General features: G+C 29.9%; 1 protein-coding gene across 17 annotated transcripts in view; it reads left to right on the top strand.

Annotated features, from left to right (window-relative positions):
* The window catches only part of LOC143256682 (muscleblind-like protein 1), a 122,103-nt gene extending 107,381 nt beyond the window's left edge, over positions 1-14,722 (top strand). For all 17 annotated transcript variants that reach the window (XM_076514218.1, XM_076514208.1, XM_076514223.1 and 14 more), the window contains 3 exons: positions 8,797-8,926; positions 9,223-9,292; positions 10,375-14,722. In XM_076514218.1, coding sequence (XP_076370333.1) covers positions 8,797-8,926; positions 9,223-9,257 — 165 coding nt within the window. In that variant the 3' untranslated portion in view covers positions 9,258-9,292; positions 10,375-14,722. The remainder of the gene's footprint in view (positions 1-8,796; positions 8,927-9,222; positions 9,293-10,374) is intronic.
* The last annotated feature ends 5,964 nt before the right edge of the window (positions 14,723-20,686 follow it).

Here is a 20,686-nt window from a genome sequence, read left to right as displayed (position 1 = left end):
GCTGGTAACTTAAAAATTTGTTGTTTGAGTTTAGGCAACATTCAAATGTTTGGCCTTTCTAAAAACATGCAGTTCCATGATTTTTGTCAACTTTAGTCAGCTGTAAGAAAATTTAATATGTGTCTCAATAATATTAAGAAGTTTGAGTAGAATCAGACTTAGTCTTTAAGAAATTAACTGTGTAATCAGTTCAAATACAAATATGTACTTTTAAACACATTTTAAAATAACAACAAGTAGAAAAATGGCAGAGGTTTACTATCAAAGCTTTTGTTTTGTTTTATGTAACTGGTTTGCCATGAAGAATTTTGCATTTTAGATTGCAGTTTTTTATTTTTATGTTTTACATAAGTCAAGAAAATTGTTTGGCAACAAAAAAAGGAAACATGGGAAATTTATAAACGTTTTATTTAATATACTTTTATTTTTTTAGATAATCTCTAATTAGAGTATGAAATTTAAAATGTTTGAAGTGTTGCTCTAAACTCAAGCTGCAATTCTATCAGACCAAGCATGTGCGTTGTATTTTTGAATCTTAAGACTTTGCAGTGTTCACCGTTCTAATGGGAATATGCTCTTTACTAAATTAACCCTAGGATTGGTGGACATTGTATGGTCTTTTTCCCATTTTAGGCTTGATGCTGCACAATGCCCCCTTTTGGTAGGTTACTCAACTTTTTTGAAGCAGTTCTTGAAATTTAATGGTTTGGTTTTAGTATTATGCCTGCCAACTATTGCTTGATGATAAAGTTAATTTGGGTTTAATGAAAAAAACAAACAAAAAACCTATAACCGAACTTTATAGAGCTGTTTTGGAACTATAAAAGGTGTAATTTCTTTTATCTATCTAAATATTCATGTTCAATATTCATGAAATGCACCCATCAACTTTTACTGGTCTCTCTTTTTTTTTTTTTGGCTTTCTAACTCTGCCCTGAATCAACTAATTTAAATTTTAATGTTGTTTATTTTAATCATGTTATATAAGTTCATTGAAAAATACTATTACTTTTACTTTTAAATTACATTTGTTGTTTTGTAACATTGAGTCAAGTAAGTAAATCTGATACAGTTACATAGGTTTATATCTGTTTATTGATTATTAATGACTTTTTCTGTTGAATATTACTATAATTAAGAAACTTCAATTACTAGAATTTAATGGTATTTCAAATCTTTGTCATGCAGAATTTTATTCTTCTTTGATATTTAACAACAATCTCCATTATGGAAAAATAAAATACACTGTTTTTAAATTGAAATACAAAGTTAAAATTTGTTCCCAGCTAATATATTGAATAATTAATTAAACACATAAAATTTTATATTTAACTAAATGTTGCAATAAGTACTGAACAGAAGGATGGTAGATCTGTAGGTGGTGCAAAAATTGGTTTTGGTATGGCAAGTCTGGGAGTGAAGTATATTCATAAATAAGGAAGTGTTAGTAACTGAGTCGTTGAGCATGAATTATTCATAATTAAACAACTGCCACTGATTAACTATGTAAAACAGAGTATTTGTTCACAGTTTTATAATGCCAAAAGCCTAGTTATAAAATGAAAATAACTAGAGAATTTGTCAATAGCTGAACAAATACTATTGATTAATTGATAAAAAATAAAAAAGGTTGCTTGTTTTTTTCATTTTGAAAAAAATGCCACTAGTTTACTAATGGAAAGAGAATATAACTAAAGTTGAATAAAAGCCTGTACTTCATTGCTGGAAACAGAACTTGTCCACAGCTGAACAAATATCATTAGTTTGTTGAGGGAAAGAAAGTGAATGTTCATGGTTGATTGGGTATCACTAGTTGGTTGCTAGGAATAGTTGTTCACGGTTGATCCAAGTTAGTTAATGGAAAGAGGGGAGTTTTCCATGGTTGGTCAAATGTTACCAATTGACTGATGGAAATAGATGAATTTATCATTGTTGATCAGATGTCACAAATTAATTGGTGAAAGAAAAAATGTCTTTAGCTGAACACACCATGACTTGGTTTGGTTGAGGAAGGAAAGGTTCGGAGAAATGATGAGAAAGATAATTTGTTTGTGTCTAAGGGATACTAAACATTACAAAAAAAGGAAAGTTTATTCATAGTTACTGTAAAATTCACTAAAGATGGTTGATTGTGTTTTATAGAGATATTATTTTAAGCTCTATGTTTCACTTGGAACTATTGTTGATAATATATGATTGCTCATTATTGCCCAATACCATATTTTGCATTCTGGTGTGTGCAAAGAACATAAAGGTAAATCATACACCACACAATTTGATGCACTTTCTGCAGACAACTATACAGTAAAACACAGGCACACATGCCTACTAAACTTGCATCAAGGGCTTCACAGATATGTGGTCAAATGATATGGTTACTATTATTTTAGTTCCCCTGGCCATTTCTTTCATAAAAACAGTATGGATTTTGAATTATGTTTAAAAGCCTGTGGTCATCATGCTTATGAGTCATCATAAATTAAAAAAAACTTGTTTGTTTTTTAATTGTACTGCGAGATATTTGTAGAGTTTCATTAAATTGGCTTTTTCTGTTGGAGGGTTATTACTTGTAATTGTAGTTATTATATTTGTACACCTAAAAGAAAAGATGTAGGAAAGACAAGCTGTTATAGAGTTATAGATTTTTGAATATTAGTTTATTGTAATTTTTGCTGTGATTTGGATTGAATAACAAAAGATGAACAAGATTTAATAACTTTGGTAAATAAAAATAGTAGTACTAAAAGTGTTAATTAGAGATTAGTGATATAATCTAAGCTGCAACATTATATTAGGATTAGGACATGCAATTTTACTTTTAAGTTTAGCTGTAATTCATCTTACTAGTAAATTGTAAAAAATGTGAAATACATTGCTTTATGAAACAAATACAATGTGTAGACTAGCTGTTTGTCTCTTCATATTTTAAGGATTACTTTCTTTACTTGACTTTAATTTAACTATTAGTTTAAATGCAGTTTATAAGTAAGTTATAAATCAGACTAAATAATATTAATAGTACGTAAACATCAAGTTAAGTAGAGACTAGTTATTTGTCATTGCTATGTAAATTAAAAACAAACTTAATTTAGTGTGAACATAAAGTAGTCATAAAAAACTGTAGTATATTTGATTCTAAAACATTAGGCTTAACAAATACAGTGATGGCAACAAGCTACTTGTGTTAACATTTAGTACTGAGTATTTATTTCCAGACTACAGATACAATGGATAAGACTGGTGTTGGAGTTAAATTTGTTAGGTGAGATGAGTGCAATGAATGGGTTTTATTTGGAAATTCTGGACTAGTATGTAGTTTTAAGAAAGCTAGTACCAGTAGTGAAGATGTGCAATTAGTATGTAGAGTTTCTAGGTTGGAGGAGAAGTTGCATGTTATCCTAATTAAAGTAGAGGTAATAAAATAAAGAGAAGGGTAAAATGACAGTGGATTTCAAGAGGATACATCAGCTAACGATGACTTTCAAGAAGTTATAAGGAATACAATTGGTACCAAAAGTAGTAGGTTTAATTGTAATGAGCCTATTCTATTGAACTACAGATTTCAGCCCTTGGTTTATGCAGATGAGAAGCTGTTGGAGTGAAGAAAAACAAAAGGGTCAGAGAAGGATGTCAAAGATAAGGTTGTTATAGTTATAGGTGACAAAGCACATGAATAAAATAGTCTTTGAGGTAAATAGGGAGAAAAAAAAAGATAATGCTACCCAGAGTGTTATGTATTATAATTTATCTCAGACAAGTCCCCAATTTATTATGTTACGTACACTATGTATTAAGATTTCAAATTGCTGGAAATTTTAATTTTAATTTAGAAGTTAATTGAATGGCGATATGTACCACATTTATGATATTTGCCAACAAACGGATGCTCACAATTTTCTTTCTTAACACAAGAAAATTTTAATGTACAAAAAAATGGTACAATTTGTAATAGCAGTCATTACAAATAATTATTTATATACAAATATGTCACAAACTCACTAACAATATTCAGTTTTCTATCTGGTCTGGAACTGAATATTTTATTGACAGTCCAGGTCCACAATGAGAAAATTAATTTTATATTGATACACAGATACACTTCATTTGATGGGAATGCTAGCTAGCTCTATTCTTCACACATGAGTTTCTCCCAACAACAATATCTAATCTCCTCATAGAAATACTAACATCCAAAGTTGATTCACTGAAGCTTGTTATGTTCAAAATCTATAAATGTTCCTGGTAAAATATCTAGTTTTCTAATTAATAAACATTTGTCACAATTATAGCTTCCAAGGCTTATAGTATACTGACTGTAGCAATCAAACAGTATTCCATTACTGACTCATAATTTTATTGCATGTCTTGTTGACACTTAAATGATCTCCTATGAGAAGTTCATGGGCATCTTTCAACATTTCTGACTGATATACTTCTGGAATAATGATTTGATAAACTATAACCCCACCCTCTGAAGCTGACACATTTGATGGTTTCCATTTTCTCATGAACACCATTTTTGAAAAAGTAACCATTTGGAACTTTCTCCAGCTCATTCCGTGTTAGAACATATTTAAACAGTGAAGAGATCTGTGGATCTTTTTCTTCCTAAGAACTTCCCTAAGTGAATCATATCCTTCGCATTCATCATTGTCACTCACTAATGAATTGTCAGTAGGACAGTTATTTCTAAGATCCCTGTCAGATCCAAAAAATATCTGAGACAATTCTATAATATTTTCTTCTGAACAAATATCTATCATTTAATTTTGGCTTAAAATATTAGGCTAAGCCCGAATCACATCACACGAGGGAAACATTTCTGGATTCTCAACAACATCATCATCCTTAGATGAACCAGTGATAAGTTCGCTACCAATTTTAGGTTTGGTAACAACATTTTATTGCAGCCAACTTGTTTCCCGACAAGAATGATATACCCTTAACAGGCATAGTAGGTCTTACTCCAACTACAGCTGGTCCCGAAACTGGGTCTGATGTCAAAATGTTATGAATAAGAACATTAACAAAACCACCCTTAACACTGAGCCATAACAGACTTGCCAGTGACAGAACTCAAATTTAAAGACAACATGCCTTTTAACAACAATGATTGAGCCACCCCAGTTTCGCGTAAAATATGTACAGGTATGGGGTTAGCAGTATCATTCGTCAAAGACACAAAAGATCTAAATTCATGCATAACTACATCATCCTCTTTATTAATGGCCCAATCAACAACTTCAGGTGAGCTGGTGAAATTATGTCCACATGGGGACATGAGCACGCTGGGTGTTGCTTCCTTTTATTTCTTCTTTTTCAAACTCCAACAATCAGACATAACAAGAAGCATAAATGTAAAGTATAAATGACAGAGCAAGAAATGTAATGGGGGGGCAAAAATTGTGAGGATGAAATTATGAGTGAGTTGCCAGGACTAAAAGACAGGATAAGCTTAATATGCACGAATGAGCAGATAGGCTAGTTTGATTTGTGGGATCAGTTCAGTGGAATGGGTGGTTTACATTTAAACAGTGCAGGATCTGGATTATTTGCAAGGGCTATTAACTCCATTGTATGGGAATGTTTTAGCTTGAACCACACAGTGGTGATGGCCAGGACAAATGTAGTGCAAAAAAAAAGAGATAGAGTACTAAAGAGATGGAAAGTAGTGTCTGTATATGCATAGGAAATAAGTTTAGAAGTAGTTCTAAGAACTGTTACCATTGTACTGCTAGAAGTATAAGAAATAAATTACTTCATGGCACTGACAGGAATGGAGGAATTTCATATGATAGGAATAACTGCAACATGGTTAAATGTATTAGGTTGAGGAATAATTCGTGAGCGTTTTTAAATAATTTCATTCAAGCATTACATGCAAGACTATACAATACTTCAATGCATGAACACATTACACCCAAAACATTTATTATGATACTTTATTACATGTAATACTTAGGTATATAGTATGCATTGTTGTAAACGAAATTGTAAGAAATTAAATGCGAAAAGCAGATGGTGTCAAAAATGCTCGATTTTGTCCACTTGACATTCCATTTAATGAGCTGAAAATGAAAGCAAAAATTAAAGACATATGAAAATAAAACACACCATCTATTAGAGCAAAAAATTATCTACCAAATGACATGAAATATTTTGCGAAAGCATTTCATTTATAAATATATTTTTTTAACTTGAAAAAACACTCACGAATTATTCCTCAACCCAATAGATGATTTTGATGACAGAAATTTCTTTGAAATACAGGGTTATGCATTATTTAATAGGGATAGAGTACTAAAGAGATGGAAAGTAGTGTCTGTATATGTAAAATGTGAGTAGCATCCTGTTGAAGTTGAGGATGTGAAAGATAATAGCAAGGATATTGAATCTGTTTGGGTTTCTATTAATAAAGACAAAGGGATAAGACTTTCAGTAGGAATTTGTTACAGACCAACAGATTATACTAATGAGATTAAGTAAGAAACTTTGCAGTGAGATTAAGAGATTTCAACTGTAGTGAAGTCATAATTATGGGTGATTTAATTTCAGGTACATAGACTGGGAATTTCTAAAGTCAAACCATGGGTGCAAGTGATCATTGCTTTATAAAATTTGAGGTTTTGCTGTGTATGGAGATCAAAAATAATATTTTGGTTACAAATTTTAAAAAAGCAAATTATGAATGGATGCAACAAGAATTATCTGTTGAGAATAGAGCAGTTGAGTTATTTGGAGAAACTGATCAAATATGAAAAACTTTTAAATATTAAAGATAAACATCCATTATAGAAAGAAAAAATGGCTCACAAAGGGTACAAGAGGTAAAATTAAAGAAAAGCATAACAAATTGACTGGTATGACAGGAGATTTAAAAGATAAAAGAAAATTGGTCAAACAACAAATTAGGACATCAAAAAGGACATGAAAAAATTAACTGTAATGATCTCTAAGTAAACAAAAGGGTAGGAAACACATGGATATTACAAGTAAATAATGTCATAGGTTTGTTTTATAAAATATTGACTCACTTGTAGAAGCCTTTCAGGACTGACTGCTATCAAATTTGACTTTATTTTATTCAAAATTTTTATGACAGAATGTTTAAAAATATTCCCTATCTAGAGCTTAAATCTAAGACCCTTAGGTATTACTATTGTTCTTAGATTGATACTAGGACTCAAGACCCTATTCTTCATCCTGACCATTACAACAGCATCCATGGTTTGATTATTTAGTGAAAAAAACTGTTTTTAAATTAAAATCATATTTATAAAACTGTAGATTGGAGAGATCATCACAGATAAAGGCATTTTCTGTAATAATTTAGAGACAAAGCTGACATTTTCAAACAACTCACCTTTGCTGGGAAATGGAAAACTTATTGAAAGTTGAATCTGATGCTAAGTCATGAGGACCAAAGATGTGTACAGCTAGTTGAGGAGTGGAAAATTTATGAACATTAGCACCACTTGTTGAGTTGCATTAGAGAAAGATGTGCACAGCAGTGGTTTTATAAGCATAGAATGGATAATTTATTCATGGTTATTGCAGTTGCTACATCTAGTTAAATATGGAGAGAGAGAGAGAACCTTATGTTTTATATTTTGAAATAATTTGACTGATAAGTTTAGGCATGTACATACTAGTCTTTTTTTTTTTAAACCATTTTTCAGAATTTGAAAGATGCAAAATACTCCAATTTTAAGGTTGTTAAATCTATTGTTATTAATCCACATGAAGAACATAAATCATATATAATTATATATAAACTCTAAACCTTCTCTAATGAATTTACTTCAAGTAATTGAGATTTCATTTGAAATATAAATTTTCAGTTTTAGCTATGATTTCATTAGTTGATGATGGTTAATCATCACAATAGTTGGACTGTATGAACCTTTGACTGAAAACTGTGTAATTGCACGATTCTTACTGAAGGGAAGAAATTGTATTAACATTTAGATATGCTTATTTTATAATGTTGAAAAGAGATTTAGAAATATTTGTGAGATGTGAAAGTTATCTTTCATTGTGATTATAGTGTGTCAGTAAAAATGCAGGTATTAGTGTGAGGTGTAAGTGTTGAGAAGTTGAAGTGTAATCCTATGTACATACATGAAGAAAATGTGATATATTATACTGTATTCTAAAAATATTTGTTGAATAGAAACAAATACTTTTACAGCATTTAACATAAGATGTTTAATTAACATTCAACCATAAAATTATTTATTTTACAAACAGTTGATCCTAATTTTTGCTTTTTTTGAAAAAATATATAGTATCATAAGCTACTTGGTTTATAAATCTCTTTACAAACAGCATACAATGTAATTTAAGTAATATGCATTAAAGCTAATGTTAATTCTGTAAAACAGATAAGATTTATTACAATATATTTCTCTGAATTTATTGTAATATAAGAAGAAATGTTCTAAATACAGGATGCTAAATACATTATGAATACATGTGTAACAATGCAAGCCTGAGTTTGTACAAATACTGCAATATAGTATAATTTTATAAGCATTGTATATTGTTATTTGATTTTTATCTTGATGCATAAGCTGAAATTATGTACATTTTTCTGAATTCATAAAATTTTAATGAAATTTACATCCAATCTGTAACCATTATGGAGGTTATGAACATTCAGTTTGATACTGTGGTCAATTTCAGTGTTTTTTTTCATGTACTTAGTAAAATGTCTTTATGTCAAATTTATGAAAATTCTGGAATTATATCATCATATTATAGTTTTAATTAAATGGTAATACACCACCTTTTCAGGCATTTCCAGGAATGGTCCCCTACACAAAGCGTCCAGCAATAGACAAAAGTGGAGTCCCAGTTTTTCAGCCTAGTGCTACTGCAGCATACCAACAAGCATTAGCCATGCAGCCATTTGTGCCTGTTTCATGTAAGCCTTGAGAAGGTTTTAAACACTAATACTTTTTAATTTTTTATACTATAGTTTCTCATATATTTTTTTATAATTTCATATGAAGAAACTTGTTTGTCTGTATTTTGTAAAAATACTTTGATTAGAAGGGTTCTGGCTAACACATTTTTCCAGACCTTAAACAGTTAACTTTTTATAAAAGTGTAAACTGAAGAAGAGATTTAGCAAAAAGTTACTGTTAGGTAATTACTAGAATGGTGTTATAGCTTTTATATCTTCTTTAGCATTTTAAAAAATTATATTTATTTTCTTAGTTGCTGGACATCCAACAGTTGTGCCAAGGTTTTAGGAAATTTGGTCAAGCTGAAAGCAGAGCTCATGCAGGTAGATATGTTTGTACTTTTGATTTTTATTGATCAGTCAAAACAAAGAAAAATACTGTATTAGAAATGATATACATGGATACAAATTTATAACACAAATTTTTTTTTTTTTTTAATTAAGATACTTTGTAATATGCATTTTTCAAAATTTGAATAATCCCCCAAACGTGGTAAATTTGTTCAACTGGCAAAATAAATGTTAATGGAAAAAAAAGATGGTTGGCTAATTAAAATAACTTTGATTGCCATTTAAAATTGCCTCTTCCTTTATCATTTTGTCTGGGTGTGGCTTAGTGGTTAGTATATTGGGCTGTGAATATGAGGGTCAATGTTTTGTGTCCAGTTGCTGCAAAATGTCATACTTCAGGCTGTAGGTCTTTGTAAAAGTGGCAGTTAAATATAACTATGTTACTAGAGTAATCCAAGAGTTGATGGTGATAATGTGTATTCGTTGCATTTCTCCAGTCTAACAATCCCAATTTATGAATGGCATTTGCATGTAGCTCATAGTTTTCTCTCAAACAAACAATCAAATATTTAAAACCTTAAAATAGTGTATTAAAAAAGGTAGAATCCCGTAAAAATGTTTGTTATTACAGGAAGTGAAGTAGCCTTCTAACAGTAATCAATTCATTCTTAAGATTATATGCAACCAGTCATGCAAAAGCTAAATATGAGACAACATATTATATGCTTAATATGCAAATAAAAAGCAGTATTAGCAGTTGAAGCTGTCAAGATCTTGAGAAAAATACTTATTCATAAAAATTGTGGAATAACACATTTGGTATTATATTTGTAATCTGTTGTTCTGATTTTCCTTCTTCATACCTTGGCAATAAAATAAGACAAAAGTGTCAAAAGTTAAGAGCACACAAGATAGCCTATCACAATTATTTATCACTGAAAAAATTGAAAAGTGTATTTAAAAATTTCTGTCTGGAAATATCAACTTTTTTTCCTTTTTCTGTAAGACCAGCCATTTATAATAAATTGAGAGAATGAAAATACTCTAAGGTTAGTGATAACAGACATCTAAAAATGAATGTTTAATTCAACTTCAGTTTTATATTTTTCTTTTAGATATATTTAAAGACAATTTTGGACTTTCATCTAAGTAAATAATCTGTCTGTGAAGAAGAAGAGAGAAGAACCCTGCCATATGGGCTTGATATCATAGTTCTTTCAGATTTTTTTTTAATCACAAATTGCATGTACAGGGCTGTTTCCCTCATCTTTTGTGATGTTCTTTGTCCAGGGGGCATCACTGAATCTTCCACCTATGTTGGAAGTCTTAAACATTGAGGTAATGTTAAGGTAAAGTGGACTTGCTATGAATTAAGTCAAGGTAGATTACGAGTAACAATAGGCTTAGCAGTCTGAAGTGTCACGATATCTGCATGGCATCAATGAACCACAATGAAGACTTGGAGCCACTGCAAATGATCTAGTCACTGAAGGAAAAGCAAAGCAGAATCTAAGAATATGTTCATAATTAGTGAAAACTTTTGTGTGCCATTTTTAGTGCAGCTCCCTGGATGATTAGAACAATATACTCTTGCAAGTAAACCTTATTATAATTGTTTATATTTATGTCTATATATTCTGAATAACTGATGATATAAAAATCTTTTCTTTTAATGAATTAGGGGGAAAGAAATTGAATATATATACCTTAGACTATGCAAGTCATGAGAAATGTGATTATCGTATCTGATGCTCATGATCATGTTTCTAGGTTTTTTTTATTATTTAGTATATTTCCTTTTACAAAAAAAAAAAATTATTACTGAATGTTGTACATGGAACGTATTAGTTTAAAGGGTCTTGAGGTCACCAGTCTTATCAGTGGTACACTTTAACACTCCTATGAAAAGTGGGGCCTAATAGGCCCCAGAGCAACTTGAAAGGTTATTAATATTAGGCTAATAAATTTGTATTTAAATGAAATTGCCATTTCATTTGATTTCATTTCATTAAATATCATTTAAATACAAATTATTAGCCTAATATTAATAACCTTTCAAGTTGCTCTGGGGCCTATTAGGCCCCACGTTTCGTAGGAGTGTTAAGGATTCTGTTAATACCAAGTCATATATTTCCCAAAAAATCTTTAGGCAATTTTAAGATTTGAATCTTCTGAAAGGAAAGGCTGTTGAAAAAACTGAGAGGATATTTTTAATAATGTTGTTTTTGTATGCAAGTTGTTTTACTATTGCAATCATATCTTTATAAATGCTAATGACAAATTAAATATAATAATTTAAAATGGTTGTAGTGTTTCTTGTCCACTATTGTTGATGGTGTTGGTTTTATAAAAATATAAACTGTTCATGCAAAAATAACTGAGGTAAATCTCATTGTGTCACATTTAGATTGAGTTGTTATAGTCTATTCTGAGTACTAGATAATGAATTATTAAAATGTATTATATGAGATATATGCTACTATTATCTATAATTATATACTAGCCAATAGTAAAGTCTTAAGTGCTGTTCAAATACAGCTAGAGAAGAGATTAGGTAATATGATACATTACTTGAAGGATTTCTAATGTATTAAAGTGTGATAGGAGGCTTTATGTTGGGCTTAATAAGTTTTTATGCTGTAAAATATGAATTATTTTAGATTTTTCTCAGTAATTCCTGTTATATTGCATAATTATATAACAGCTTGAAGATCAACATTCTTTATTGTTTTACTTTTAACAATATAGCTAGGTCACAAGCAGATTTAAGGTCAGATGGGTTTATATAATGTATTTTTATTGAGCTTAAAACTTTTTATCATACATGAGTTTTATCCTCTTTAAGTACCAGACAATCTTCATCACAAGAGAAAGGTCTGTCTTATAATAGTTGTGCAAATGGCTAACTAGTGTAAAATTCATTGATCAATCCCAGTCATGCCTCCTGTTTTAGCTGATATATTCTGCTCATATTAATTTGGAATGTATCTTTTTGGTTTGTTAATTTGCAAATTTTGTCAAAAAAATGGATAAGCTAAATATATTGTTATTATTTCACAAGCCTTACATTGGGCATTGCATTGTTGATGTATCATTACTAATGCTACTCAGCATACACTCAAGATATTATGATGTATTTCTCATATGCTAAGTTGTTTATTGAATTTTAGTTTGTGATGGATATTAATATTGCAAGAACAGTTTGGATGAAAAGTAATATGTTTCTTCCGTTTTGCATACGTAGTTAATATTTTTGCAAAATATATTATTAAGTTTAATTCAGCATACAGAATATAATTTTTAACATTTAATACATTATCAGTCCCTTATTCTTGTAACATTCACAAAACAAGTGACCAAAATTAGATGATCAACAAACTTCTGGAGAGTCACTGTTCTTTATTTTAAAAAAAAGTTATTTCCATCTGCATGAGCAAATGAATGTAAAACAAACCTATATAAACAACATTCCAGCATGATCTTTCTGATCTCTTGCTGATGTTGACAAAAGAACATCTTACCAATGGGCTTCTATGATCCATTTCCAAGTACATAGGTAAACCCTTTGCTGTCTGCAAAACTGGATTATGTGAGTTTGGAGTAAATGTATGTTTTATACTCTACCCTTTATCTTGAATCAATAAAGTATCTTTTAGGATTATAGTAGTCCAGTTTGTCTGAATACTCATGAGTTGTTGCTACAAACTTGTCCAAATCAGATTTACCAAACTTTGATTGCTTAGTGGTCAGATAATTGACAGATTTACAAGAATATAGTTGGTTATTATGCAGATTTTTATCTTTTAATGGACAGTTATGTTATTTCATTTATTAATTGCATGACAAATCAACTTAACCTGCTTGTTTGGGCTGTTGGTAAGGTAAGTAACCAAAGCTGATTGATTAGTTAACTAATTGTTATTTGGGGGTTGTATATAACTGATCTGTTGAATAATTGAGACAGAAAACCAGAGAAACTAAGAAGAGTTTTTAGGTAATTATTTCATTGCTGTTACAGTCTCTAATATCTAATGCCAATAAAGTGACTGTCTTGTGTAAGAAAAAAAAGAGTTTGCCAGACTTATGTTGATAGGAGTTTTGTTTCCTTTCAGTGGTTAAAACCCAGGATTGTCTGTATACTTTTATTATCTTGATCTCTTATCATAAAGAACTTTAAGTTCATTATTCATTCTTGGTTCATTGTATGCATATCATTGTTGTCTTGACTTCTGTGGAAAAAAACATTTAATACTGTTTGGAGTTTCAGTGTTTTAAAACTTATATATAGATTTTTTAATCAAAATATGTTTTATATTAAGTTCAGACTAATTCACTATTTAGTGATTGCTAATTGTGCTCTCTCTCTGCTTTTGAAAAGGCTTTTGTGAAGAAATAATGGTTTAACATTTCTGTTAATATAATATGTGGTGTAGATTCAAAGTTTTTTAAAAGTTGGTATTACTGCCAATACAAGATTGTTAAATTGTGGTACCTGCAGTCTTGTGTAAGTAGCAATGTTGGGACTTTAACCTAAATTATTGTTACTAAAAGTTTGACGGCTAAAGTCTTGCTAATCATAGTGGTGCCCTTCTATGTAAAATAATAGATTAAATATACAGGAAATAATTCTAATATGACATGAAGAATCAAATAAATTATGCCATTAATTATGATTAAATCATTTGATGTTTTTTTTATATATAAATATAAGTATTTTGTAAAATCAAATTCATGTATAATGAATTTAGATTGGTTGTTATTTTTTCAAACTTCATTCTAACTTTATTGTGTATTAGAAAACAAGTAAGTAAAATATACTGTATTTTTCTATCAAATAGAAATAAATCGGGTAGGATGTCAAAAAATAGCATAAATGGGTACAAGGTATCGTAAACTATCCATTTGCCCATTTATTTTGTTGACAGACTTCTCTGTTAACATATTGCGTTGAGATGACATTTTAAAGAACTTAAATTATAAATAAGGATGTTTAATAAAATTTTTAAGTTATGTGCAGTTTGAAATAACTAAATAAATCCTTCCAGTTCTGGACCTTGCTGCTTCCACGTACTTTAAAACTAAAAGTAGGTGTAAATTGCTGAAGAATCTATTATTAAAAGGGAAGAGAAAGTAAATACTTCAGTACAGAATACTTGCTAAGTCCTCAAGGTTTCATTGTGTTGCAATGAACAAAAGCAACAACTGATCTTTTCCATATACATGAGAATCACTCACTAGCACATCAATTCCAAGACTAGAGGTACTGCAGTGTTTCTTGTTGCAAAATGACAGTAGTTTTGTATCAGTCAACTAAACCTTAGTTCTCTTATAGTAGTATTCTTTTTCAGGTCAGAAGATTTCCTGGGTACTGTAGTAAGCCTTGTAGAATTAACAGTTACCCATACACCAAGCTGTATTACTAGAATGTCATTATATTGGAAATAAAGAAACATTTATACCCTATTGTGAAGAACAGTTGACAATTTTCTTTGGTCAATGATAGCTAAAAGCTAAGTAACACCAAACATTTCTTACTTTAAGTGAGAGTAATCATTGTTAGTTCTTTTTCATATAAGTTGCTAAGTTATATTCTTTAGCATTAGCAAGTCTGGATTTAAAATACTTTTCTAAAAACCAAAAACTTTTACCAATTTTTTAAAGCAAAAACTTCTGGTGTTAAAATGATGATGAACAAATGATATAAGGAATTATTTTAAATATATTAAAATACTGAAATATTTATTTCTGATAGAACTAATTATTATGTATATTTATGACTTTGTAGATAGCAGATTCTCTGAAAAAATAATAACTGTCATGGTATAATTTTAATCTACAGGATGGAGAAATCACATTAACAGTGTTATGTACTACAATTTCAAACAGTCTGAACTAAGTTAAATTGTAATTTTGATTTAGATATTAAGTGTCTATGTATCAAATTTATGATATCTGCCAACAAGAATGATATATGCTTTTCTTTCTTGATACAAATATATTTTAGTATACAAACAATATTAAGTCTTTCATCTGGTCTGGAACTGAATATTTTATTGACAGTTCACAATGTGCAGATGAATTTCAAGTTGATATCACTGCATTTCGCTTTTTGGCTAGCTAGCCAGCTCTGGCTAATTGCACAAGAGTTTTTTCACAGCCAAAGTTATATGATGTCTTCATAGAAACACAAATATACAACAGAAACCTGCTGAAGTTAAATGGTTTGTAATGTTTAAAATCTGTAAACATTCCTGGTCAAGTATTTGTAGTTTTCCAGTTAATAAGCATTTATCACAGTTATAGCTTCTGAGGCTTATAGTATTCTAACTGCAGCAAACCAATAATAAATATTGCCTCTTAGCACCTCGTCTTATAAACTCTGAGGTTTTCAGAAGTTCAGCTGGCAATAGTACTGGCAATTACTAGTGTTTTACATACACACACAGTACATTGTTGATTCTTACACTTAAGAATCTTCTACAAATTTAGTGAAAAGGCAAGAATTTCACAATACACATTTAACAGTAAGTTATATGCATTTCTAAGTATATATTAAATTGAAACAAACATAGATATTAAAATAAATATGTAATAGTAAACCTATTACAACAGACATTATAAATCACATCTTGATCATTTGATCTTACTTGCATCACTTTAAATGTATCATATTGTGTGGGCAAATATTATACAAATTATACAGGTCAGTATATAGGGTTTGATACATTATATTAAAAGACTTTGAATATGTAAATTAGTAAGTTATATGCAAAACATAGCCCATATAAAATTACAGTGCTGTGTCTAGCATTTTTGTGAGATTTCATAAGTAGTGTGATGATGACATGGAAGTTGATCACTTTTGGGAAGGGTATACAATAGCCATTTCCAAACAAAATATTTTACATTCAGATCATGAAAACGTGTTCCAAATGGGGATTCAGAGTTTACACGAAAAGGATATCCCTTACACTCAGTGGTGTTGGAAAATAAGGGAATATTGTGTAACATGACAATCCAGAAAGAGACCTGCAACAATGACACCATAACCATGTTAAGCAAAATGTGGTAGCTTGTAACATTTGAAAAATCCATAAACAGAAAGTCAGGGGCAAAAACCACCCACATGTTCAAGGTAAAAGTAATCTACATACTCAAGTAGAATCTCCATCTGGAAAAAGAAACCAGTGGGGTTGGGCTCATCAAAATAAGGCTTAATTTCAGTCAACTGTTGCATACTTTAAGAAAGAGATATTCATGTTATACACATTTTCTGCAAGATTGAACTGTTAATTGAGTAGTAGAAAACCATCACCTTCAAAACTAGATTGTTTATGGGAAGTCTGCAGGGAGGAGTAATGTGTTATGGATATTATAGGCTTAAAGTGAAAACTATGCTGCAAGGCGATTGTCGAGATGCATAGTTATCAGATGGAGTACGACCAGATGTGGCATCAAGAGCTTTAACACAGCAATGTTCCAAAATAATGAGCCCTCTGTAATCCACCAAAATGGCTATAGCCCATTCTATGATTTTTATTTTAGTTACAGAAATGGAGACACAATGATTATTAGTCAAATTGATTCTTTCCATACTTTTACTTTCTAACACTTTTGTAAATTATTCTGATAAATAATTTTGTTTGTCACTTGTGTTTACTCTGATTTTAAAACTGTCACTAAATCCATATTTTGGTAAAATTGTAACAGCTATGTGAATAGGCAGTTTACTTTAAATAGAGCATTTTGGACAACTATAATATATGGTAAAAAAAACTATCTCACCACAAAATAACAGAAAATTTTTTTTTAATTATGAGAAGTGCAAGCAGTATTCATAATAGTAAACTTTACTTAAGAACAGCAGAGTGAGGTTCACTTTTAAAATAAAAAAACTGATTTTTGAGTTTTTTGTAACACTGCACAAACCTTGTTTTACAATTACTTTCTTAACTAAACATTTTGTTCATAACTGAATGTTAGAAATAGATCTTGTAATTCATTGTGTTTGAGCTGTATTATTGTAACTAATAACGTATGGTAATGTCTTTGTAAGCAAAGTAGGAATTTTGTAAGATACTTCTGAATCTGAAATTAGCTGCTAATTTACAGGAACAAATCACTAACATTTAAATGTATTGTGCAGAAAAAATTTCATATTTTAGCATTACCTGGAAACACAACTTCCCTTAAAGATGGTGCATAAAAATTACGTTAGAGAGATGAGATACAAACATTTTTTTTAAAAGACAGTTTTCCTTTTAAAAAAATGTTATTATCAAAAGACTATTTTCTGTAATGTTTAATCTATACATATTACTCAAAAGTATCTACTCTCTCTAGTGTCTTATGAGAGACAGGGTTCTCATGAGAAGAAACTAAACTTTAATTTTTTATCTGTTTTAAAAATATGATAATTTTCTTTTTAAAAAAATAGTAATTTCATAAAATTAACTAGACTGAAAATGTGACATTACAACAATAAAAATTTTAATTTAAAGAAGTGATCTAATTTCGAAATTACCTCAGAAGATAATATTTATGAAAAAAAATCTAGAATAAACAACTGTGTAAAAACGGCCATGAAAACATAATATTAATAAGAGTTTGTCTGGAATATGAATTTCCTTGTGAGAATAGACTTTCACATGAGGCACCTTGAAAATCATAATAATTAGGTTAACAAAGTATAGGATAGTCCTACAAAATTACATTATGGTGCACATCTGCAGTAAGTTTATTTAAAAGTACCATTGCTCTTCTTTTTCTCTCTTTCAATAAAATGAGACTGATGGCTTGAATAATGCACAGATAATATTGTTAGGATTAATGAAAACTGTTAAGAACAAGTTATATTTGAAATAGCTTAATATAAAGATATGCTCACTGATAATGATAGAAAACATTAAACACCTCCTGTGGCTAATTTTGAAACAAACTGTAGTGTGTCCAAACACCTGAGTAAAACTTAGCACACTTATAACATTTAGATTTTAAAATATAATCATTTTCAATTTGAGAATTTCTATATCATCATCCTAGTGTTAACGTAAAACAGCATACAAATCAGGCAACAAACATGAAACATTTGTGTTGAAAAATTCATGGTGTTGTTGAGATAATTATTTTCACTGAAGACACATAATACTATTATATCATTTTCAAAATCTTGTAGCCACTAATTTTATTATTAGGACAATTTCAGAATGCAATAATACATAGATCTTTTAAAACTTTTATTTTTGAATTTACTGACAATTTTACTTATCTATAAAAACTTCATGGGAAAGTTAAAATTACTATAAATAAAATGAGATTTTGGAAACAATCCTTTTGCATTAGAAAATAAATGTGAAAATATAAAATGTTGACATACCTAGAAATATCAAATTTATCTTGGTGTCAAATAAATTATGAGTGCTTTCCTATTTACTTGATACACTTTTCTCTAACCTAAGAATAGCATGTATTACCCAATAGCTCTTGAGAATATTAGTTACCACACAGTCAGTGTTTGACTGTTAATTAATTATATTAAAAAACACAACTGATAATAGTTTGATAACCTGTTCATAAGTCTTAAAAATATCATATATTCAGTGCAGTTGTTTATATATTTTCTTACATTAAAAAGTGGATAATAATGTGAGATATTGTAAAGCAATCTCGATATAAGTTAAATTTACATTTGTCCAATGCTGTATTTCAGAAGTTCAAGTCAGAGGCTTATTTGTCTGACTTGATTAAACCTATTTGATAAGAACAAATAAGGAAGTGTTTTACCTTTTGTGAAATGGAATAATCACCAACAAAAATGCCAGTGAAATCACTTCTTCCAAAATAACGTTTCACATCTAAATATTAAATACAGCCAAGCTAATCTATAAGGTCTATTCACATGTGGAACCAGTGAAGATTTGGCAACATTCAATATAATACAGAAATGTGCCCTTTGTAACTAGTACAATAAAGTTTTCTAAGTAAGCTTTCAATCTATGTTGTGTCAAAGAGAGGTTCAAGGTGTAAGAAAAATGTTAGAGCAAAACTTATTGAACAGAGTATTAGAAACAGTGACAATTTAAATATTGGTCTTCTGGTGAGTCAATTGGATATTTATGGACTTGCAATGTTTAGACCAGAAGTTCAAATCCTCATAATGCAGATAGTCTATTGTACAGCTATGCAGAAACAAAGTCAAAACTTAGATAATGACAAACTCTATTAGTAATATGCTCATAACTTTTGTGAACAAAGAACAACACATATATTGATCAATAGAATGAAAGATAGAGGGAACAATGGACTTTGGAATATGAATAATATAAACATGTCTTCAGACAGAATTATATATCCCTCAAGATGTTACTGAACCCAGTCAGAAAGAAACTACAAGAATTTCAACTGGAACAGTGTGGAAACCATCATTACCTAGAGCAGTACCAAACAATAGTATAGAGTTCAGAGATGGATAATGGAATAGTTAACTAGTGAATTGAGTCTTTTGCTCTTTTCATAAGCAGCTTCCTTGGAGTAGAGGAAAAAGGCAGTATTGTAAGTATGATAGCATGAATTGGGTGGATAAATAATAATAATTATTATAATACATACAATATAAACTACTAACTTGTATACACCTTTAAGAACCAAATAATAAGGCTTCAAAAGTACTTGTGGGACACCCTTGATAAACCACATAAAATTACAGCTCATAGAATCACTTGAGAAAATCAGCAGAGCTGATCCAAAAATTCACAAACCACAAATTTCTCAATTTCACTGACTGACTAACATTACCGAATGCTTCTAGCTGTTGAACAAACACACTTATCATAGTTATAAGTGTCCCAAATAGAACAATATCACAGGAACCACATGCTAGTGCTAGCTTGAAGTAATTAATTAACTAATTTATCAACCTTTAGTATATGCACATAGCCACAACTCACATTATATTTCCCAAATGGCATTGTATACTACCAAATGTGTGCTATCACAAGTACAGCATGCATACTCACAATGTACACACACTATAAATAAAGAGATCACACACACACACATACCATTTTTTACACGTACCATAATATTATGGTGCACATATCTCCACACTGGTAATATATATACAAGATATCAACACTAATGAATGATGCATAACATCATATAACCTTGTGTGAGAAAAGTGCATGAACAAGTGTAAAACATACATTTTAAAAATTGAAATTTTAAAAATGAGTGTACCAAAGAGTGTATAAACGGGTAGGAATAGACAAAGTGTAAAAAAAACTTCCTTTGCGCAACATCACAAAGGAATGTGTCCGACTTTTGATTCATACCCAATTTGTGTTTCTGTGTTCATATTATACAACTTATGATTGCATACGAGTGTGTCTATGATTCTTCTACTTTTGTATAGTCAACAATGAATCCATG

Source organism: Tachypleus tridentatus, chromosome 7, assembly GCF_004210375.1.
Source record: "Tachypleus tridentatus isolate NWPU-2018 chromosome 7, ASM421037v1, whole genome shotgun sequence".
Lineage (NCBI taxonomy): Eukaryota > Metazoa > Arthropoda > Merostomata > Xiphosura > Limulidae > Tachypleus > Tachypleus tridentatus.
The sequence above is the reverse complement of the archived record's forward strand: the minus strand, read 5'-3'. Positions and strand labels throughout refer to the sequence as shown.